Source organism: Durio zibethinus, chromosome 13 (assembly GCF_047325235.1).
Source record: "Durio zibethinus cultivar Kanyao isolate XHJ-2024 chromosome 13, ASM4732523v1, whole genome shotgun sequence".
In the NCBI taxonomy this organism is placed as follows: Eukaryota; Viridiplantae; Streptophyta; class Magnoliopsida; order Malvales; family Malvaceae; genus Durio; species Durio zibethinus.
In genome coordinates, this window is record NC_143174.1 from 2,103,465 (window position 1) to 2,128,365 (window position 24,901).

The following is a 24,901-nucleotide window of genomic DNA, read 5'->3' on the forward strand; positions in this document are numbered from 1 at the left end:
TATGGCGTAAGACTATTGGTCAGATGAAATGAATGGCTTGTGACTGTCAGTAGGGAATCTACTAAACCTGGTGGCGGCGCCTAAAGTTTTATAAAACCAAGGATCGGTTGAATAATAGTATACCACACCACATTAGATTATCCAAAATATATTATTTGTTAATTTAATAACCTTTATTACAATGAAGATTAAGGAATTAATTATTGGTTCTGCATACTTTATAATCTGTCCCCTTAAGGAATTAATTATGGGTTTTGGATAAGTGATAATCTGTCTTACTCATATTTTTTGAGAATTTATGTTTGGGAATTTTACTTAAATATTGTCATCTTTTTATTTTTACTGTGGTTTTCATTGAAGTTAAAATGATTGGAAGTTAGGATAAATTTTGTGCTAGAGTTTTTTTTTTAATGTATATATATATATATATATATAAGAAATTAAAGATGTTGGGATTTAAATTTTTTAATATATTAAATAGTATTTTGATTATATAAATTAATTAGATTAAATTTTAAATTAAAAATAAAATAAAAATAAATTCAAATGGAGAATTAGAGTATTTATTGACATTCTTAAAGATTAAAAAAGAAAATTATTCTTTTAATACATTCAAAAAATTTTTTAAATATCTTTTATGTTAATAAAATTGGTAAATCATCATAGTTTTTTTTTTAATACCATAAGTAGACATCTAAAAAATTCTTAAATCCATTATTAAAAAAACAATACACTACTGGCGTGGTTTTTTTTTTTTTTTGGATGAAATGAAGGTTGGCTTGAAAACAAGGGAAAGATTTACATAAAATTTTATATTAAAAATGAATAAATTAAAATTAAAATTAAAAATTAAAATCGATAAATTAAAAAATCTCATCACATAAATTAAATGTGTAAAATTTAAAAAAATTTTAATATATTTATTAAATAGACATTTTTAATAAAAATATTGATAAAATTTTTACTGTTAAATAAATATCGATCAAATTTGAATTATAAATAATATATTTAATAATTTTTGTATATATTATTAATTTTCATATTAAACTCTATAAATCTATCAAATTAAATTCCTATTAAAATTTTTATTAAATTATTTTAAAAGAAGAATTTCGTGAACTTCACTTAAATAATTTCATATAAGTTTTGTCGTGAAAACAAAAGGAAATACACTGCTGTAACAGAAGAAGATATGAATCCTAAACTCATCATCCAAAACAAGAAAGTGGTATCAAAGCCCTTGAAGATTCTATTATTGCTGCCTGTTTCTTGTTCGGAGGAAAAACAGGAATTATACATGATAATCTCATCTTATGGTTGGCTAGAAATGAAGATAAGCCTTCAACAAATAAAAAACTCAACATACGGCTGGAAAATTTTGTCTTGCCAATTATGTGAGCCCTGCATAATTGAACAAGTAGCACTAATCATCCAAGCATCTAAAACATCAATGATTGGAAAATGATTGCAGTATGCCAATCACCTCATCTGTTGCAGGATATCCTGATCATAAAATCATATGAAGCATGTACCAGATGGCGGAAAAGAGAAACAAGCAATGCTTTATTAGACATCTATGGCTATGACCTCCCAATTAGAGAAGCCATGTTCGGACATCAGCTTATACATACAATTAATTACATCTTGAACATGTTGATTTTCGAGGTGCTCAATGGACCAAATATGCTTTGCCTCTTAGATTTAAGAGCTGCAACTAGCTTCATTTAAGACCATAGATTTGTTGTCAGCTGCTGATTATGAACCGACTATAGATCATGAATGTCTTCCACCATAGCGTCGCTGCCTCTGCTGATATGAAGTTAAAGCATCTACAAACTCATCCTTTCCAAAATCAGGCCAGAGTTCTTGAGCAAAGAAGAGCTCCGTGTATGCCAACTACCACAACAAAAAGTTGCTGACTCGAAGTTCACCACTGGTTCTGATGAACAAATCTGGGTATGGAAACTCTGTACGGTTCGTTTCCAATTCTTGTTCAACCACGCTTTCATTGATGTCCTCCAGTTGAATTTGGCCATCTTTTGTTTTCTCAGCAATGCTTCTGCATGCTTGTACAACATCATATTTCCCACTGTAGCTAACTGCTACAATGATTTGGAGTCTGGTGTTTTCTTTTGTGGTCTCCTCCACCTCATTGGTCAGCATCTGCAGTGATATGGGAAGCTTTGATGAATCCCCTATCACAGATATTCGAATGCCTCCCCTTTTGATCCAGAAAATTATGATCAGATAATCATAAAAAAATGGTAAATTTCAAGGAAACACCCCATGAATCTAAAGCAATATAGATAATTCAAAATTAAGATTGATGGACTATACTTAGAAAAATTCTCTATCTCTGACTTCAATGCTTTCTCAAACAAACTCAGCAAAAAATCAACCTCCGCCTGCATTATTACTATCCCCGTATTCATAATCACTCTAAAAAATTACTATGTTTTTAATAAAAAATTAGAGACAATAAATTTAAACAATACATGATAACACATAACGTGAAAAAAAAAAAAAAAGCGACATAGATTAAAATTTTAACAAAACTTATATAAAATTTTTATAAAAAATATATATTTTATATTTACCTTATAAATATAAATTATAAACCATAATTTTTATATTTTACATAATAACTTTGAAGAAGTAAAAATGTAATTAGTTCTATATATATATATATAACTTTATTACCTTAGGGAATCCAGTTCTCAGAAGAAAAGGCGAAGACAGTGAGAACCTGAATCCCCCACCGACAACATAGCTCCACGAGCTCCCTCAGCGACTTTACACCGGCTTCGTGCCCAGCAGAAGTCGGCAATCCCCGCTGGCGAGCCCAGCGACCGTTCCCATCCATGATCACCGCTACGTGCCTTGGCAACAACTCTTTCCTCGGCCCCGCCGGAAACTCCTCTTCCTCCCCTATGACAGAAATCCTTGCATTCGCTTCGTCCGAGGTAGCTGCTTGAAGCTTACAATCCCATCGTTTGCGAATAGAAAAGCGAGAAGAAAAAAGGTCTGTCTGGTTCGCAGCGGTTGGAACTAAACCAGGTTTTGGTTTAGGCTTGGAGGGAGTTAGAGTATTCGCGGTTGGAATAGCGAAGCTCAAGGATAGCATTATCCTTCGTTAAGAATAGCAGTATTCTGAGTCTTTGCGTCCACTACGTCTTGCTTTCGAACGAAGAAGCGACTTTTGAGAGTGTACATAAAAGGATAAGCCGTCGGGACGCCAAAAATGAATAACCTGACACGACGTCGTTTTCAAACCACTAACCAGATACCTCAGTTATAAAATGTGGCTTTAATTTTATTACATGTAAATATATTTATAGATTTATTTTGGTTTTCTTTATTTCCTTATAATAATTGAAATCTCAGTTTCTCATATACCACTTAAATATAATTTTGTTTTTATATATATATTTTTAATAGTGAATAATACAAAATCAGAAAATGTTTTTAGTTCTGAGGCTTTGGCAAACGGCAACAATGATTTTCTTTTTGATGTAATGGTTCAAATAATCTTCAGGTATTGAATTTCATCGTCAAAGCGACACACAACGTTCAAACAAAAAGGAAAGAGATGATATTTTTTTTTTTTAAAGAAACTTTCAATTGTTTTTAAGTCTTTTTCAAGAGAACGAGACTTAGAAGAACATTTTTATGTAAAATTTTAAAAAAAATTTATTAAAAATGATTATATAAATTTCATTGTCTGATTTAATCTGTTTCTTTAGGTAGGATCAATTTATTTGATTTTTTTTTTTTTTGTGATAAGGAAAAATCACTTATTTTTATCATTGTTACTATATTAATTTGGATAAGAAATAAAAATAAATAAATAAACAAAAAACAAATTGAAACTTAAAGCTCCGATGTTTAATTGCAAAATTATATTTTCAAAAAATAATTTTTATATTATTTAATGTTAGTTAGTTTGATAAAAAATTGACCAGTGAAAATAATTTATTAATTAATGAAAAATAAATCATTTTAAGGAAAGACAATTTTTTTAAAAAAGAAATTTATATTGCAGGTGTTGGATCTTTTATTTATATTAGAATTAGATTTGCATTTGTTACGAGATTATTTTTATTATTATTTTTAATTATGTTTTAAATATAAATATATTTATTTTTTAATATAAATTATAATTTAATTATATATAAATATAATTTTTTATTAAAATAAGAAATCAAACAATCAACTTGCTTATAAGAATCTATCTATTATTATGCAGGATACTACAGTAAAATGATGTATTAACGACAGTTTTATAACGGCCTTTCACTTACAAACGTCGTTAACTTTCGTGTTTTTATAAAACTTCAGGCGTTTATTATTCAAACGCTACTAAATATTCAAATAGTAACGTTTATACATATAAACGTCGTTAAAGACAAAAATTAACGGTGTTTATCGACTAAAACGTCTTGAATAATCTTATCTGCTAAAATTAGAGTGATTATTGAAGGCATTTCAGATAAAAAATGCCTTAAATAATCTGCTCATAAAAAATAAAATTGATTATTGAAAGTATTTTCTATCAGAAACGCCTTCAATAATTTTTTTAAAAAATTGTAGAGGATTATTGAAGGCGTTTTTTCTCAAAAATGCCTTCAATAAATCTCCTTGTCAATAAATTTGTAAAAAATAGAGTAGTGTTGATGGTTAGAGTATACAGTTGTTAATTATAAGGTTATAGGTTTGATTATTTCCTTTAGCATTTTTTGAATTTTTCAAGGGATTATTAAAGGCGTTTCTAACTAGAAAAGCCTTTAATATTTGACTTCAATTTTTTAGCAAAATTATTGAAGCTGTTTTTAGCCAAAAACACGAAAATTATTGAAGTCGTTTTTGACCAAAAACACTTAAAAAATGTTGAAATAAGAGATCAAACCTACAATCTTATAATTAACAATCATATGCTCTAAACCGACAGCACTACTTTATTTTTGATAAATTTATTAACAAGAAAATTTATTGAAAGCGTTTTTTATTAAAAACGCTTTTAATAATCCTCTATAATTTTTTAACGAAATTATTGAAGGCATTTCTAGTAGAAAATGCCTTCAATAATCATCTCTATTTTTTAATTGAAGGCGTTTTTTGTCAAAAAATGCTATCAATAATTTTCTTTAAAAAATTAAGGGATTATTGAATGCATTTTTGACAAAAAAATGCTTTCAATAAATATCCTTGTTAATAAATTTGTGAAAAATGGAGTAACATTGATGGTTAGAGCATACAGTTATTAATCATAAGATCATGGGTTCGATTTTTCTCTTTAGCATTTTTTGAATTTTTAAAGAAATTATTGAAGGTGCCTTCAATAATTCTTCAAAAAACTTATAAGATCATGGGTTCGATCTTTCTCTATAACATTTTTTGAATTTTTAAAGGAATTATTGAAGGTGCCTTCAATAATTCCTCAAAAAACTTAAAAGATGCTGAAAAGAAATATTGAACCTATAACTTTATGATTAACAATCATATGCTCTAATCGACAATGCTACTCTATTTTTGACAAATTTATTGATAAGAAAATTTATTAAAGGTATTTTTGACCAAAAACACTTTTAATAATCCTCTACAATTTTTTAGCAAAATTATTAAAGACATTTCTAACAAAAAATACCTTCAATAATCATCTATATTTTTTATGAGTAGATTATTTAATGCGTTTTTTACCTGAAACATTTTCAATAATCCCTTATAAAAAATTGAAAGAGATTATTAAAGGTATTTTTTTACAGAAAATGCCTTCAATAATAATTACAGGGGATTATTGAAGGCGTTTTTTGGTCAAAAAATACCTTCAATAATCCCTTCAAAAAAATTAGGGGGATTATTGAAGGTGTTTTTTTTTTTTCAAAAAATGCTTTCAATAATCGTCTTTGCAAATAGTGATTTTTTTAAAGTAAACGCCGCTATTGTGATGAAATAGCATGGCTAAAATTTGAAACCCCCTATTTTTCCTCTATAATTTCTTTTCTTTCTCTAACTTTTTTCTTGAAAGAGAATGGTGAGAAAGAAAATTCAAATTAAGAAGATTGACAACGTAACAACGAGGCAGGTGACTTTCTCAAAAATGAGCTAAAGACTTTTCAAGAAAGCTCATGAGTTTTCCACTATTTGCAATGCTGAGATAGCTCTTTTAGTCTTTTTAGCCGCAGGAAAGCTCTTTGAGTACTCAGCACGAGGTTGCTCTCACTTAACTCATATCTATATATAAATGCTTTGCCTTGACTCTTGCTTTTTGTCTACTAGTTTAATATAGAAATCTTTGCTTGCTATTTGATTTAATATGTTAAATGTGCTTGGGTGAGTGTGAAAGGAAGCAAAAAACGTAATTATTTTGAAAGAAGATCTTTCGAATCAAGAGAACTGTATAAAAGTATAAATTCATGATAATGTACTTGAATCTTGTACTCTATTACAAAAAGAACTTCTTTTAATAATTTGTCAAAAGCTGAGGGGTTTTGAAGTGGGAGGCCATGATTTCACATGAATGTTTGTATGATATTTGTTTATGCTTGTTCATACTTTTTTGAACCTTGTTTAAGTCATATTTTATGACTAATCAGCTGTCTTATAAGAAGTTTATACTTTCCATATATCTTTGCGGGTGCAACTTAGAGCACAACATTGATATTTTACCTTTTATTTTTCTTATCAAAACCTAATATGCTGTCATTTTTAGTTTTCTTAATTGAATCTTGTTACAATTTTAGGTTTCCTATACTCTTTTTGAATGTTCTTTAAGGTTTTCATAATGAAATTTATAAATTCTCATGATTTCCTTTTCAAATTCTGTAAAATTCATGTTGAACTCAAATTTGGTTTCAAAACTGTGCACCTGACCTATCTACAGTCTTTTGATCAAAACTCAGTGAATTCTTTACTTTAAAATTTTTTTCCTAGATTTGTAGTTCATAAGACTATAATCCAGTAAAAATTCAGCCTCAAATTCTATTTGTACAAGTACAGTTAATACTTTAAAGTTAAGGGTGAATCCAGAAGGCAAAAACAATCCATGCATGAGAACTTGATGAATAATGATCCTCTCATTCTAGGTGTTCGATTTGATTCTCTCATATTTTATATTCTTAGTTTTACATGTTTACTTGTTATTTTTTAATTTATTGCATTTATTTTCATGAATTCATTTGGTGTTTAAATAGATTTAATTGTTAATGCTCTGTTGTTCTCTGTTTTCAATATAACTTGAGTTGCTAGTTCATTAAGCTGATTTTTCTCTATTTTGCTGTCATTTTCTTGTTGAATTTTGTAGCAAACTTGATTGATGAATTGTTTCTTAGCTTATTTTAAGTTCATTTTCATTATAAGCTTCTAGACCTAATTTTTTCTTTCATCAACTTAGTGAGTTTCGATTGAATTTGACTACATATTTTAGTTGTTTCTAGTTTATTTTTGTATTCTCTTGTACTTTTTGTTTTTCAAATCAATTTTCCTTTTGGTTCCTTAATTGATCTTTTCAATTCCAATTTATGATCACTTGTTTTAGCATCAATTAGGTGTAGATCAATGAGATCTTGTATATCTTCATTGATTTTATCTTGCATTACAAATTTTATGCTACTTTTTGTAGCTTACCCAATGACATTTTTCAATCAGGATGGAACATAAAGTTATGGAGAAGATAAATGAAATGTACTGTGATGTAATTCTAACAACACATTTTGAGGTTCATGGAGAAATGTTCTCTTTAGCAATGGAAGCTAAGAGGAGGAATAGGCATTGTAGGCTTCACTCAAAGCAAGTGCGACTCCTTCTATGGAGTTCATTGATGGGTAAGAGGAAAACAAATGCAAAGTGGAATGTTATTAAATATATTAAATTTTGTGTTATATGTATATTGGAACAAATTATGTATTTAGATATTTAAATATTTATAATATTCAGTTTATGAATTTAAATTCATTTTTATTTCTTTTAACAATTTTTATTTAATTATAATAATAAATATTAAAAGAAAATTAAAAAAAAGTAAATTTTTTATTTAGCGGCATTTGTATTTAAAAATACCATTAAATGCTGAATTTAATGATGTTTGTATCAAAAAATACCGTTAAATTTAATGGTATTTTTAAACACAAATGTCGTTAAATTAACTGTTTTTTTTATGCAAATGCCACTAAATTCATAATTTAGAGAGTTTTTAAGTACAAACGCCATTAAATTTAATGACATTTGTATCAAAAAATATCGCTAAATTTAAAGACATTTGTATTAGAAAATGCCACTAAATTTAGCGACATTTGACACCGTTATTTTTCGCGATGCGTGAATGATGGTACTCTGTGTGGTGTTTTTCACAAACATCGCAAACCTTATAGTGACGTTAATAAACACTGCTAAACGATAAAAAAAATGCCACTAAAAACCAAAACCCCTGTTTTCAAAAATTTTTTTGTCTGTCTTCTTGTTCTTGACATTTTACCTGTTATGGTTTGATAGTTGTTGGTTTCACACCTTCTCAGAAAAGTGGTAACTGTTATCTCTTCTACTTTTTACTCTTTATGGAATCTCCTTTAAAGTTTTCTAGTCCCAAGGCCTGTAAGTGGTACAATTCCCTCTGTATATTCTACAGGTGAGCTCTTCCAAAAATGAAGTTAATTACAAAGCACATTGATTGTTTCAAATTGCAAGTTATAAGAAACCATGTGATGTTTGATGGGTTTTTAATGTGTTTCAGCTCTATTTCTTTTCTTGCCATCCCCTTTGGTTATATGCTTTATGAGATTAACCTTTTGTTAGGTAAAAAATCTCAAATCAAAAAAATTAACAGAAGTAAAATTAAACAATCGATCAAACACATAAAAGATATTAATTTAACATGATTCGATTTAACTGACATTCGTTTACGGAAGAAAAAAAGATCTATTAATTGTAGAGAATTACAAATATATAATCAACAAATCAATCTCACTCATTATTAATACCCATAGACACTCTTAATTTTTTCTATTTCTATAGAATATTCTCAACCTAAACAAATACATACCCATATACACTCATACACCCAAACTTATGCGGACCCTTTCAGTCTCTTTTAGTTCACTCACAAATATTCATATCACCATATCTATGTGGACTATCTTATTCTCCTCTATTTGACTCAAACATATATACCTATAAAGATGTTAATCTCTTGTAATCCTATAGGATATTTATCCCATAAAACTCTATAACTCTCTTATATCTTTTTCTCATACTTAACCATATATACACTTCACCTGTTTAAGTATACAAACTTGTCTGTCAAGAATTCTTTTCCTTTTAGAATTCTTTTTTTCCATCAAGTAATATCTAACTAATCTCAAATAAATTTGTTATGCAATTTAAGTTACTATTCTCAACAATCTACTTCTTGACTCAAATTCTATCAAATTATCTATCTTTATGCTAGACATGTTTAGCTCCACCTGCAATGAAAATCTCAAAATCATCTTCTCTTATGTATTTTCACGCTTCACATAAATTGATCTTTAAAATATAAACTCGAATTCTTCCTTTGAATCGAGTTATTTTAGGCTTGTCTCTTTCCATAACTTGAACCTTCAATTCTGATACCACTTGTTGAAAATCATCATAACTCTAATACCACTTGTTAGGTAAAAAGCCTTTAATCAATAAAGTTAGTGAAAGTAAAATTAAACAATCGATTAAGCACACAAGAGATATCAATTTAAAATGGTTCAACCAAACTGACTTACATCCGCGGATGAAAAAAAAGATTTACTAGTTGTAGAAAATTACAAGCATGCAATCACCAAATCAATCTCACTCATTATTAATACCCATAAAACACTTTTAATCTCTTCTAGTCATATAATGTATTTTGAACACAAATAAACATATACCCATATACATTCATGCACCTTTACCTACATGGAACCTCTCAGTTTTCTTTAATCTACTTACAAATATTCACACCACCATACTTACATGGATTATCTCATTCTCCTCTAGTCCACTCAAACATACACAACCATAAAGGAGTCCTATGGGGTGTCTATCCTATAAAACCTTATAACTCTCTTATATCTTTTTCTCATACTTAATCATATATAGACTTTACATGTTTATAAGTATACAAATTTATCTATCAAGAATCTTTTTCCTCTTAAAATTCTTCTCTTGTAAGTTTTCTTATCCATCAAATAATATTCAACTAATCTCAAATAAATTTATTACGCAATTTAAGTCACTATTCTCAATAACTTTTTGTGTGTTATAAATATAATGATACAGGATGGGATGACCTGTTTGGCCACCCCATTGCGTATAAACAGCTTAGTCTTCTGATAAAAATTGGATGTGCCTATTTGAAATCTATCCAGGATGGTGGATCTGGTTCTACTACATCTGCCCTGTTGCATGGACTTTAAAGGGTACAATCAGCTCTCAGCTTGGCGATGTAGAAACCATGATTGTTGAACCGACATTTCAAGGCACCGTGAAAGAGTATTTACACACTGCTTTTGGCATTGATCCTGGGATGATAGGTGTTTCAGTGGCAGTGCTAATCGGCTTTTGCATCCTATTTTTTGGTAGCTTTGCTTTCTCGATCGGTGAAATTTCTCAACTTTCAGAAAAGATGAATGATGAACTTAACGACTGCAAAATCTCTGTGCATCAGCATTTGACTGGTTTTCATCATCCAAGTTTGAGCACAAACAAATTCTGTAAGAGCCAGCACCTCATCAAGATCTACATATCCTTCCCAACATTCTTTTCGATGCTGTCTAAACTTTGTGGTCATTGACAGAGCAACTGATCAAAGCACCCAAATGTACTCTTTTACAAATTTTGACTAAAAACATTTCTTTAGGATCAGTACAACATGGAAAGCAGACTAAAACCAACTACACTTTAGTATTGTTAGTGTAGTTGTAGCAACACTAGTTAGTAACCATTCATTATTGTGTCTGACCATCTTGATCACTGTCAAACTCGGGAATCATACCCTGAAAATTGTTCAAGTACAGAATTCCATTTTCCCTCATTGCAATAAGTTTTTTTTTTTTTTTTTTTTAACAAACGAGACTGTAATACGAGAATAAAAAAAAATAGATTATAGATATTAGTATTTAAATTTTAAATTTATTAAATATTATTTTTTAAGGACGATTGCATGAGCCGGTAAGCTTCGGGTTATCAGGTGCAATAAGTTTAGACAACAAATGAAGGGGCCAATGTTGCCCCTTTGTGCAGAGCGGACTTGTTTTGATGGTTAAGTTCTGAAAACAGAGAAAAAAGGCACTTGCATGCATTGTTTATTTTGTTAATGCACTTGTATAGGATTCAAAACTAATAGTATTAAAGATGGAGGAGTTGAAAAATTATTTAATACGGTAGAGAGTAATATAGCAATATACGTCTTATTTTTTTAATTAATTTTTTTAATATTTAAAACATATGTCACTCTGTTAATTTTATTTGTAAAATTAAAAAATTATATAGATAGTATATTTGATAATTTCTTTTAATGTAATAAAAAAATATGAGAGGAACAGAAAAAAATAGTACTAATAACAATTCTGCTCAAAATTTTATCAATAAAATAAATTCTGATCTGGAAAGTTACTCTTATTGACTGATTTATATGATTTTATTACTTCACAACAAGTAAACCACATTTGTTTCTGCTTTAGCAACATAAAAATAATGACATAAATAAAGTACATGTAAAATAAACAGCTAGATAGAGATTAAAAGTTTAATAATCAGCCATATGTTTTTTTTTTTTTTTTTGCTGCTATTATGAACTAAAAAATTGAGACAAAACCCTTATTAATGAATCACATAATCAGAGTGTACTTACAAACATTTTCGAATGACTAAGTTCGGTTTCTTCTCATGTATTAACTTGAAAATGCCCTCAACTTTTCATGTCTGTAACACTCTTCTCAGTGCTCAAATCTCCAAAGAGTCCCTTTTTTTTTTTTTTTTATGGAAATGGAAATGAAAATGAAAATATTTTTCATGGGTTGGGAAAATGGATGATAGCAATGTCGTCCTTGACTTGGGGCAGAAACCACCCCGAAAAGGCGGTGCTGGCTAGGCTGAGAATCCAGATGATGGTTTGAGTCCCAGGTTGACATGAGTTTGATCTACCAAGCAAATTATTTTGCTAGTAATTAGTGTTTTACTAATGAGAAAATAAAGAGACAAAAAAGAATGGGGAGTTCTTACCTAATGGGGCAGGAATTTTATGAACAAAAAAGCATGCTGCAATGGCTACGTAACAAAGGCAAAGAACTACTCCTTTCATGTAATGTGAAGTTCCATCCTGAAAATTAAGAGAACGAATATTTATAATTTTTATAGGATTCATTAATATGTGATTTATATAAAAAAATCACTATTAAATATCTAAACTTTATTTTTTTCTAACAATTTACCCCACACATTAATTTTATTAAAGGTAAGATGATATGACAAAAAAAAAACTCATAATCGGTACTTGTTATATTATTTTTTTATTATTGATATTAATTAATGATGTAAAATGTTTGACTAAAATAAAATTCGGATATTAAATTATAAATTTTTTTTTATAAATATCAAATAGATAAAAATATTATAGTTCAGAAATCAAATTATATATTAACTTTTTTTATCATATATATAGAAAACAGGAAATATAATTTTAATATGTCATTTAAAAAAAAAAAAAGAAGAGAAAGAGGGATAGGTTATACTAAACCTGTAAAGTGAAGGCTACAACTATTATAGTTAAGGCAAGACAAGCAGTTTCGAGAAGACTGAAATCAAGATCCATTTGGATTCTCATTATCCAGCCAACTACAACACACAAGGGAACCTGAAATGTGTAGATAAATAAACTAATTAGATTTAGGATCCAAACGAGAGATTAAAGTTGTCGAAAACAACTTGTTAAAACTGTTTTTGTGCTTCTTAAATCTTACTGCAAACATAGAAATTTGAGTTGCAGAACCCAAAGCAACACCCAGGGATATGTCCTGAAAAACAGGTCCAATATACATGAGATGCCAAAGTATATTTTGTTTTTTTTTTTTTTTTTTAAGTTCTTTATATTTTAAATTAAGGATCATGTACTTCATTTTAATATAAAATAACAAATAAAATAAATAAAATTTTATATATGTGCCTACCAACTTGTTCTTAAAAGCAAATATGATTGATCCAGCATGTTCAGCAGCATTCCCCACAATAGGTATCAAAATTATGCTGATGAAGCTAATAGAAATGCCCCAAGATTCTGATGCAGCCTGTTCAATGTAATAAAATCAGTAAATTATAAATATGCAACTATGTGCTATCAAACTTTATAGGCTGTTGAATCTTGCGTGAATTTTCGTAAGATTGAGGTTCGATCCTTAAAGTTTATAATTTTTTCCTTAATCCCCTAGACTGTGGTCAATCTTGTAAAAAAAAATTATATACTGCTAATTTACAAGTAAAACTGAAAGGATTAATTTTGTACCTCAATTGTGCCCACAACATACTCAGATAGCAAAGCTATGATGAGTGTCATACCAACCAACCAGCTAAATGCACTCCAAAATCCTATCACTGCCTTTTCTTCTTCTTCATCTTCCTGCATGATCATTAATCATCAGTTTGAGTCAGTCCTTAGGGCTTATTTTTCAGGGCCTGATCATTTTCTACCACGTTCCCTTTGCCCAACCTACTAGCAATCAAGTAATTTGTTCCAATATTAATATCTCCTCATTTTTTTGGGTTAATTTTTCCGCTTTAAGAAATGCAAAATCAATTTGGAAGTTGGGTTTTTAGCTTCAACTTTGAACTTTTTATGAAAAAGGAAGTAACTTCCTTTTATGGGTTTGCATATGGTTGTACTTGCCATCAGTATCAGGAACTGTTTTTCCTTTTTGTTTTCTCTTTTTAAAAAGTTTCCTGTACTTTTTGACGATGGAAATTTCGTTGAGCAATTGGACACTCTAGAATCTCATGCATGCAAAGACAAAAAGGGGCCGTTACTTTAAAAGAAAACTTCAATTTTTCCCTTTTTTTTTTTTTTAAGTTTTGTTTCTTGGAAATAGTCACCTCCTGAGACTCGAAAATCTGCCTATGAGTTTTTAGCTGGAAGAAGATATATCCAATATAAGCTACAAGCATAACAATGCTACTTGCTCTTGACAGCTGAAGAATAGAGTGATCATCAATGAAAATGCCTGGCGCTGCCGCATATCTAAACATCAATGGCAACATGTGGCAAAGCAATCCCAGCAACAGCAGGAGAGAGTTAACATCTGCCTGCTTCTGTTAAATCATTAAAATATATAAATCATCAGAATATTATAAGTTTTCCCAAACTTGCTTCTTTTTTTGGACTTAAAACTTTTGTTTGATGTCTTACTCTATCATATCTTTGCTCCTTTTTCAGGTTGGCTAAGCCTCCACAAAGGAGAGAGGAGCCAAGAACAAGTAGGAGGTTTGAGAGAATGGAACCCAAGAGAGAGTACTTGAGAACATGTATTTTGTTTTGGTAGAGAGCAAATAAAGCTATTATCAGCTCTGTTGCATTGCCACAAGTTGCATTCAAGAGTCCTCCAACTGCAAAATTTCAACTCCTGTCATTGTTTTCGATCGATTCTCAATCATATAAATTCAGAATTAAAAAAGGGTTGTCTCAATGACTTGAAATCTGAAAATACCTGTTGGACCGGTGTAGTATGCAATTTGTCTGAATTTTTATAGAAAAAAAGATTTTTTTTTAATTAAAAAATCAATAAAAAAAACTTGTCAGAAATCCTTGCACATAAAATTTTACAGATTCAAAGAATATATTTTAGCTTAACTTACTCAGTGAGGAAGCTGACACGCTCAGCAAGTGGGGTAAGTCCAAGCAAACTCAAAGCAAATATCCAAGGCTATTTGTCACGATAATTAGATCAGTAATCAGCATTAAGTTTGATTGTCATTTGAAACAAAGATAAAAACATGGTAATTAAGTACTTACTCTTCCAAACTTATAGAAATCAGCAGCAATGGCTAAAGGGATGGCAGGGAAGAGAACAGCGAGCTTAGTACCAAGAACGACCTCTTGCAAATTGGCTAAGAACTGTCTAAGCATCTGAAACCGAAGTTTTGAAACCAGCATTGGATCGGATTTCTTCCGCAAAAGGGAAGTGGACATGTTTTGAGCTGTCCTTAATCCATTATTCCATGATTCTTTGCCCTTAGAATATCCATTCTCCATGTGAGAAAGCTCCCCCGCAAACTCCATTGGTGAAAGTAATATGAAGAATAATTAATGAATCAAACTCAAGTGCAATTACAGCTTCATTTTCTCTAATAAAGCAAAGTGGGGGAAGTTTTTGGTGTGTTTTTATATAGGGGAAAAGGGTAAATAAATTGATTTTGCATTGTTGGAAAGAGTGGAGGTACCGTTTCGTTTTGGTTGTGCATGCATGCAGCTTCCTGGAATTTTCTCACCCTTTTGTTTTCATTCTGGCATGAGCTTTAGTCTTCCATATACAATTCACATTATATTTATGAAGCGTCTGCTGTCTAGTGTCTTAGCTGTTAGAATTAATTGTTTTGCACTTCTCGATAGAAATCAAAGTTGGCAACATTATAATTTACAAAAAAATTATTAATACTGAAAAAAGGAAAGAAAAAATATGAATTTATATATATTTCTTTTAGAATGCTTTTAAATTACATTCTCTTTTATGCTATATGTTTGAACTTTCTGAATATACTTCTAACTATTTCATAAGATTTTTTTTTCATAAATAGCTTTATTTAAGTACAAGAACATATATAAATTGGACCCTATGAATTAATTAATTAATTATTCCCCTCCTAACAATGCCCTAAAATAATTCCCTGAAATTAAAGTACATCAAAGGGTTCATAATTATAAACACTATAGATGAATAATATCTCACATGATGAACGCTTGAAATTGAAAGAATTCCATGATAGTTACGAAGTAAAAGCAACTTCCTTCGTCTCCAAAATTTGACGTGGGAAATAATCCAGTTCTGCTATGTGGATGATAGATAAAGGGGATGGAGTAGCAATATTCGTACACACTCAAAAGGGTCAGAACCTTCCTGCAGGTATTTTCATGGCTTCCATTGCAAAAGAATCAATCGATTGTATAATTTTTACTTCCTTAGTTTGATCAAAACCGAATGATAAAAATGACAAACTCATACAAAAATATGTACTTCCATTTTGTTGGGTCTCATATATACAGAAGGAAGAAAGTTGTTGGATGAAATTTCCTCACTTACTCTTTTCCTTGATGGCAAGGCAAGTGGCATAAAGTTTACCTCAAACTTTTTAATTTGTAGATTTTGCAATTATGCACATCTTCCACAAGTTTTGTCATGTACAATTATGCACATCTCATTATTTATTTGAATAATAAACAAGATTAATCGAGTCTGAATGAGTAAGTTTAATCGAATTTTGAGCATTGAAGTATCAATTAAATTAAACTCAATCTAATTTATGAACACATTTATTTATTATTTTATAAAAACAAAAAAAAAAGACAAACATTAATTGAATTCTACTAGTATTTTTTTATTTTTGGTTTTCTAATTGTTTTTTCCTTTCATGTAGTTTTCATGGCAATTGAGATTTAACAAATGCATAACTAAACTTTTGGGGTAAAGATAAAATTGAAGGAAATTTCCCTTTAGGTTTTATTGGACATGCCATATTCAAATTTCTTTCATGGTTCAACAAGTACTAAGTTGGATTATTTTGCTTTTGTGGTTTGTGATTGGTAGGACAATTTCTATGAATGCTAATTACTTAGATTTTATTTTATTTTTTATATTTAATAAAATCATATAAATAGAAAAAAAATTTGCAATCACTATCTTTTAAAAATAAATTCTTTACAAAATTATTTTAGACACTATTGACAAATGTAATTGAATTTAATTATCCAAATATTGTAGAATGTAATTTACTATAAACTTTTACCCTTAAAAAGAATATAATAAAAGAATAAGGACTGATTGATAAATTTTAAAAATTTTGCATATTAAAAGTAGGGTGGTATGGCAAATATATTTGAACTGGCTGGTTTTCGGACCTATGTGTTTTTTTCTTTTTTTATGAAAATTTAGTTTTTAATCGGATTGAATTTTTTAAAAAAGATTTGGGGATAGATTTTAAGTAAATTTATACCGAGTAGATATACATATATTTAATATTTTATTATTTATTAAATTTATATTTATATTATTATATTAATAAAATAATTATTTAATATATTAATTTAATAAAATAATTATATTTATATATAATTAAGATATAATTTATATTAAATAATAAAATTTTATAAATATTATATTAAATTAATTTCAGATTGATTCCAATCTATTATTGATTTTATTCATACATAGATCGAATTAGATATAAAAAATAATATTTTAATATTATGTCAAAATCGATATATATTTTACGAGGAGTCGGGACGAGAAAAACCCGCCCGACCGACCCGTTGCAATCACTAAATAGAAGTTTAAGAAAAACCCAAAATCAGAGTTAAAGACTTAAGATTAACAAAACCGCGCGAAGCAGAACAAGTAAAGGGTGAATCAGTACCAGGAAAGAAAAAAATCCAAACCTAAAAAAATGTCGGAGAAATTGGCTCCTGAAAAACGACATAGTTTCCTTCACAACGGTCTTTGTCGCTTTCCCTCTCTTTACATTTCAATGTTCTTGTTTTAGGGTTTCGTGATTTGAAAGCATTTTTTTTTTTTTAATTTTTCAGGTGAAAAGGTATTTGAATGGGATCAAACCTTGGAAGAGGTAAATATTTATATAAACTTACCGCCGAATGTTCACTCCAAGCAGTTTTACTGTAAGATTCAGTCCAAACATGTCGAAGTTGGAATCAAAGGCAACCCTCCTTATCTCAATGTTAGTTTTTTTTTTTTTTTTATCATTTTGTTGAATTTTGTGGTTATTTTTATTTGTTATATCTTCAATAATTTATTTCATTCTTTTTAGCATGATTTGTTCTGCCCGGTGAAGACGGATTCATCTTTTTGGACAATAGGTATTTTTTTTTGTTTTCTTTTTGCTGGAAACTATTCCTTGGTTATAGCTAGGGATTAGGCAAGGATAAATAAATTTAGAAACTTGAAATAATGATAAATTGGATTTTTTTTTTTTGGTTTAATTGTATTGTTTTAAGCTGAATTCATTATATGGAATGATGAATTATCATTTGAATTCTTTGTTTTTTTGACAATTGAGTGGGAAGTTTTAGTTTTTAGAGTTGAGCTAAGGGGTGTTTTAATGTGGACAGAGGATGATATAATGCACATAACTTTGCAAAAGAGGGACAAGGGTCAGACGTGGTCGTCACCTATACTAGGTCAGGGTCAGCTGGACCCCTATTCCACTGATCTTGAGCAGAAGCGCCTCATGCTTCAGAGGTTTCAGGAAGAGGTGAATCATGTGTTTCCCTCTTAAACATGCTCTAAATGTCATGATAGGGTTTTTCAATTCATTCCATAGTGAATGATTCTATTGTTACAATATCAATGTCATTTTTCATGTTGTTGCTAAGCTTAATGTGTTCACATCATTTGTTCTTAAGGTCCACTTGTTCCTTTGTGATGGTTGTTAAAAGGTATTCACACACACACACACACAACAATGTCTTGATAAAAGAATTTTTTTCCATTCCTGTCTCTGTGTGAATTGCAATTGGTTTAATTATGACTTTCAGGCTTTCTTTCTTAGTAAGATATTGGTCAGATGTTTTTAATTACAGCAAGCCGTCTTATTATATGTAAGCTTTACTTTGTTTCATTTTATATTTCTCTCATGTGGATTCTTGGTCTTTCTGAGGTTGTCCAGAAATTGCTGTGTAAATTATATGCATTAGTTATTTCAATATATACTTGTCACTTTTTAATGTGTCTATATTCATATTTATGGCATAGTAACAAAGAAAAGGTTTCTGGGGAAAAACATCTTCAGAATTTGACAATGTAATGTGCTTTTTATAACTTAAATACCACATTAACTAATGCCCTGTCCACATATTTTCACGTGGGTGAGGTGCTACTCATTGTTATAATTATAGACTTTTTGCAATCGAATTTTTCCCTAGAAGTATAAAATCTCAAGTCTTGGTTATGTGCTTTCTATATTGATGATGAATGATCTCACCAGAAGCATCTATTCTTTTAACTCCATAATGAAGCTGCATATTGCAAATTCTGTTTGACTTTCATTATAGCATGGAACCAACTTTGTGGTTCTTCTGCGGTATTTTGTTGCTTAGCATGTGAGAGAGATTAACCACCATGTAAATGTAGATAGGCTCTAGAGAGGAAAAACATCAGTGATATAATCATATAAATGAAGTTTCTAACCACTAATAGGAAGAGCATTCAATAATCCCAGTTGAGGTAGGTACTACCATCCTAAGTAGCAGCTATTGGGCAATCTATTGGATAGGGACATGACTTTATATGATATACATAATAAAGCAAGATTCAATTTTAAATTGAGCACATAAAAAGGAAGTTACTTCCAAGGAGGAGGAGGCCTTGGTTCAAAACGATGACCTCTGTGTCCTCCTAAGAGCTCTTTAGCCACTAGGCTAAGGAGCTTAGGACACATAAATGATACATTTAATGAAAAACTTATAATTCTCATAATTATCATTTTAACTTTCGTTTTGTTTTCACTTTAGTTGCCTCACTAAAGGCTATCCGTTATGAATTACTTGATTCTTATGTAGTTCATCACAACCTGAATCAACATGGTCAAACATTTGACTTGATACCTTGTTAAAACCTTATTCCAACTACTTGTGTTGGGGTGACTTGCGCATTACAGTAACAATGTTATTATCTTTCTGCAGAACCCAGGTTTTGACTTCTCCCAAGCTCATTTTACAGGAAGCTGTCCTGATCCAAGGACTTTTATGGGTGGTATCCGTTCTGATTGACAGTCTTCATGTACTGGTTTGATCACTTACGTAGTCCTGCTATTAAATCTTGACCTTCACTTAGTAAATAAACAATGTAATGTGCTTTCTCCCCCTAGTCATAAGGCTTGAATTAACTTCTTGGCTCAGCCATCAATCTTTGATAATAGTATTACTAATATGCAGTTTGTGATTGCCATGTTCAAATCTAATTAAGAAATTGGATTTATCTTATAGTTCTTCTTAATCCTTGTTGGTTACACCAAGCTGCTTGTCCTGCTATTTATGTTTGATGGTATGCACCATCAGAGGTCAGAATTTAACCCACCTGATTAGGTTTCAATCAAACAGAATTGAGAAAAATAGTTGGAAATCTGGCTGTGGAAATTGGTTTTCTAAAGTTTAGATTTTAATTTTATCCGAGTTGAATATTTTTGCTCAGGTATATGATATTCAGTTAAAGTTGTGATCAGTTTCTTTTTAAGTCACATTTCTTCTTTCACAAAGATAATATCATAAGATGAAGTTTTTTGTAGTTTTTCAATTAGGGTGTAATTGAACCGAGCTAATATAATGTCATATTTGAGCTCAGCTCGAATAAAAAACTCAAGCAATGAGTTTGAAATCTGGCTCGCATTCTGACTTTCAAATTTGGATTCAGATCTCAAATAAATTTTTGAAATATATAAATAATATAATATTTTTAATATAAAAATATTAAAATCAAAGGCTTGATAAACTCAAGTCACTTGAGTCATCGAACTGGGTTTGATTCGTTACTCAAACCACTGTAGTTCAAGTTCAGGTCCACGTTCAAAATCAGAGATTTGATTTGATGTTTCAGAATTCTACTCTGGCACCTAAAATTAGCAATATACTTTAAATAAAAGGGGGATTTGAGTTGATGTTTCAGAAATTAATTACCAATTAAGTTAAGCCATTTTTTCAAAAATTATAATTAAAGATATTTTTGCACCAAAAAACAATGTTATTAATCTCCATAAGATCTCCATCATCAGTTAGCACATGACCCAAAAATGTTGGTGCTAACGCATTTTTTTTTTAAATTTTAATTTACTCTTGATCTCCTATTCTTATATGTTTAATTCGTTTGAAAATAACATTATGCGAGTCTTCGGCAACTTTCAGAACTTGCAGCTCATATTAAACTGTTTGATTCGGATTTGATTTTTTAAGATATTATATAATATTATAAAAATGTAAATTTTGATTTAAATTTAAATCAAATTTTCATTCTATTTAAATCAAATTAAAATTTATCGATTTGGTTTATTGATTTTTAATTTTTTTAATTTTTATATATTATTTTAATATAAAATTTTAATATATTTAAATAAAATTTGATATAAAATTATTATTTTTATTTTATAAAAATTTAAAAAATATATATGAAAACTAAAATATATATAATTTTGTTCGATTTGATTTTTTACCTCTTGACCTAAAATGTAATCTAAATTTAATATATATTAAATACTTGAATTTTATTCAAATTAAATAAAAAATTAATTTAAATTAAATTAAATATTATAATTTTAAATTAAATTTTAAATTTTTTGATTTTTTTCTCATCCTTACTACTTTTTAAACCAAAATTCAATTTCTAAACAAATACTCAATTACTCAGTTAGTATATAATTAAGGTTTTCAATTAATGCATTTTTTTCATTTTTAAAGCATAAATACGAGAAATTAAGAAATAAATTCAGAACAAGGTACAAATTGTTACTATTTAGTCACTTGATTATTATCGTAGAGAATAAAAAATGAAATAATAGATTTCTTTATCGTTAAAGGTTGTGGGAATCAGTCCCTTTCTTAGGTTCGCAATTTAAAGCAACCGACAACGACCCTCGGATCACCTCCAGGAAACCAGAAACAAATCTCTCTGCCGCGCGTCTTACATATCTTGACACCTAGATTTTTGTCTTAATTTCACGGCACCTCTTTTTCCCCCCCCCTCTCTCTCTCTCTCTCTCTCTCTCTGTCTCTCTTCACTTTTTTCCTTTTATTTTTGATGGATTCTCTCATTTCTTAAAGATTCCCCATTGTTGATTTTTTGTTCATCTCCATGACCCAAAACCCAGCAGAAGAAAAGGCCTTTCCTTTTGCCCTTCTCCTCCATGGTAACCTCCACCCTTCAAACCCAAAACCACCCAATTCAAAGCGTTCTCATTGTTGGTAACTACTCCCACGGTGTCCTCCTCCAAGGCCGTGTCGTCGTCGCGGAAACCCTCGGCCGAGCCGCCTCTTTCATTTCCAACGTCCTTAGCTGCCTCTCCGTTCCTTTCCATTTAACCTCTAAAAGTTGGCCTTGATTTTAAATACCCAGTTAATTACAATCTCATCGTGGTTCCGATTTCCAAAACCACCGTTTTCCACGCCTATTTCGATCTGGGTTATAGCGAAATGCTCATCAGGATCGGGTCTTGAAACAGGTAAAAACCTGTACCCGATTTACCATCGGATCTAACCGATGAGAGGTTCGTGGGGTTAAAAGAGAGCGGGTTCTACATTTGTTACCACGGCTGAAGTTTTTAAAGGCATCTCCAGAAGAGGCACTGTTTATGGATGTTGAGGAAGTGAGGCAATGCTGTTGTGTGGTGGTAACGCATGGGAAAGATGGATGTGGATTTTATTGGAAAGATGAGGAAATGAAGATTGGGCCTTTTGGGGCTAACTGGATTGATCCAACGGGCGCTGGAGATTGTTTCTTAGGTGGGTTGGTTCTTGGTTTGGTTGTTCCTGCTGCTGCTTTGTTGGGAAACTTTTTTGATTCACTTACTGTGGCTCAGATTGGTCTCCCTAAGTTTGACTTGAGATTGTTACAGGTTCGTTGCTTCATCTTTTCTGGAAATGTTACTATTTCATGAAATTGTTTGAGCTGACATTTAGGTACTGTTTCTATTTTTTCTGGAATTTAGTTGGATACTGTTGGGGAAATTTGCATTTTTATAATTAGAAAAAAATGTTTATTTTAGAAACTTAACTTGGGATGAGTTTCAGAATTTCTGTGAACTACTAAGGGAATATAGTTTGTTTGGCAAATGGCATTTGGATAATATTGGAATTAGATAAAATGTGAATATTTGCAACTTCAATTGGATTGAATGAGTTAACTACTGCAACCACTTTTTAATACTGAAACATTTTAAAATGTGCATTGGCTGCAAGTGCCATGTTTGTTCCATGACCACATGCTTTTAGCTTTATCTTCAATGGAGTGTGGGTCTCTCTGAAGGAGGTCAGCTGTTAAATGTTTAAAAATCGCACTTAAAATAGACTCGAGTTGAATGTAAATTGGAAAGGGGACCATATAATGTAATGAGGCGCCTACTCTTTTATCAAAGATTTGTACTTGGAATTGAGTTACAGGTTTCTTGTTATGGTTAAAGTGCTGACAGCAGATTTTTTTTCTTTCTTAAATTTGCAGTCCATTTTTCATTCTTATTATGATAGTGTTATCCTTAGTAAGCTTCATTGTGTTGATGAATGCATGGCATAAGTTGTATATCATTGTTCTGTCTACTCTTTGTTTTGGTGGTGTTGCATAACAAAAAGTGGGATTTGTCCCTTTGCTTATTATTTGGAAGCAATCATCTTTAAGAAATTTTTTGTCCCTTTGCTTTCCGAGCTGTGAGTGTTAATATGTCGTGATGATTTGTAGATTTGAAGATTTTATGAATTGATATTGCTTTCAAAATGTTCAATGTAAAGTGTTAATTTTGTAAGTTGTATAATTCATAAAGGGTCAAATTACTTCTGTCTTCAACATTCTCTTGCATAATGAAAACACAAGGGGACGTTTTTCATGGTGCCATCGCAGCTATATATATATTAGTGAGATCATTTTTAATTATTTCATTATGACAAGGGAATCCTTCTTTCTAACGTGATCTTTTACTCATAACCTGTATCTTTTTTTTTTTTTTTTTTTCATATTCCAGAGAGTTAAGGATGAGGTGCAACCAAGGAAGCTGCACTGCACCATCTGCTTTGATAGAAGAGATGATGAGTTGAGTTTCTCCAAGCCACCAGGGCGTAAAAAGTTCCACGCTTCCCTTGCTTCAACTAAATTAGTTTCCACATGCTCCATTCAAGAATGTCAATGCAATCTAACAAGATCGTCCAGGAAAGAATATCAGGTTATCCGCGCTCAATATATCGGGCAGCCAAAGTTGTTACTAAATTATGTTTTTGATGAACCAACTTAAACAGTTCTGGATAGATCCTGAGTATAGTTGGAGCATTTTTCCTTTTTTCTGTATCAAATAATTTGGTTAGTGAAGAAATCTCTTGAAGCCTTGTTAGCCTGCCATTCAATGAAAGTCTAGAAATCAATGGCGAATCAAATTAGTAAATGCTAGCAAGAAAGCTTACATGCCATATTTGTCTGCCTTAATTCCTTTTTTTTTTTAATCTAGTAGTATAGTTTTTTGTTATATGAAATCGTTGCAATTCTTCAGCTAGATGCATTCCCATTTCCATTTTCCATTGAAAGTATTGGTCCAAACCTTCTTTCATGTTTCGCCATTTGTTGTTTTGTTGTTGTTGTTGTTTGTTTTTTTTTTTTTTTTGACAACGACCCTTGAAACAAGTTACACTACTGTAATCTTCTGGAGGTCAGCAATTTTAAAAATCAACATCAAATTTGTGAATTTTAAGTTTCTTTAGCATACGGGTCAATGTTAATTTTGCTAAGAGAAAAAAATATATGCCAATGTTAAAATTTAAAGGCAAAGCCCAAATAACTGGGTAATTTAATACTAAAATCAATTAAGTTAAATTTGCAATCCTTTTGTACCAAAAAAAAAAAAGATTATAAATTTTATTGAAAATATGGATGATCACAAATTCAAACTCCTAATATCAGAGAACTTTTTTTAATTGAAATTATCAGATATTTAACTTTAA

At 30.1% G+C, this 24,901-nt stretch overlaps 3 protein-coding genes and 1 pseudogene across 3 annotated transcripts; 2 read left to right on the top strand and 2 right to left on the bottom strand.

Moving 5' to 3' along the window:
- Positions 1 to 1,237: 1,237 nt before the first annotated feature.
- Positions 1,238 to 3,384, bottom strand: LOC111303734 (dehydrodolichyl diphosphate synthase 2-like; annotated as a pseudogene).
- Positions 3,385 to 11,715: 8,331 nt separating this feature from the next.
- On the bottom strand, positions 11,716 to 15,369 carry LOC111304346 (vacuolar cation/proton exchanger 3-like). Its single transcript, XM_022900890.2, has 11 exons — positions 15,005 to 15,369; positions 14,848 to 14,915; positions 14,700 to 14,728; positions 14,402 to 14,598; positions 14,089 to 14,304; positions 13,505 to 13,618; positions 13,173 to 13,289; positions 12,966 to 13,019; positions 12,743 to 12,859; positions 12,229 to 12,325; positions 11,716 to 12,146 (listed from the first exon to the last, which is right to left on the bottom strand). Exons 1-11 carry the CDS (start codon positions 15,269 to 15,271, stop codon positions 12,094 to 12,096), a joined length of 1,329 nt encoding a protein of 442 aa, XP_022756625.2. The 5' UTR covers positions 15,272 to 15,369; the 3' UTR covers positions 11,716 to 12,093.
- Positions 15,370 to 17,536: 2,167 nt separating this feature from the next.
- Positions 17,537 to 20,200, top strand: LOC111303735 (uncharacterized). Its single transcript, XM_022900149.2, has 5 exons — positions 17,537 to 17,698; positions 17,789 to 17,937; positions 18,028 to 18,076; positions 18,329 to 18,471; positions 19,901 to 20,200. The coding sequence occupies exons 1-5, from the start codon at positions 17,650 to 17,652 to the stop codon at positions 19,985 to 19,987; spliced, it is 477 nt and encodes a 158-aa protein (XP_022755884.2). The 5' UTR covers positions 17,537 to 17,649; the 3' UTR covers positions 19,988 to 20,200.
- Positions 20,201 to 21,840: 1,640 nt separating this feature from the next.
- On the top strand, positions 21,841 to 24,456 carry LOC111302671 (inositol 3-kinase-like). The gene is made up of 2 exons (XM_089742643.1): positions 21,841 to 22,818; positions 23,935 to 24,456. Exons 1-2 carry the CDS (start codon positions 22,555 to 22,557, stop codon positions 24,199 to 24,201), a joined length of 531 nt encoding a protein of 176 aa, XP_089598769.1. The 5' UTR covers positions 21,841 to 22,554; the 3' UTR covers positions 24,202 to 24,456.
- The last annotated feature ends 445 nt before the right edge of the window (positions 24,457 to 24,901 follow it).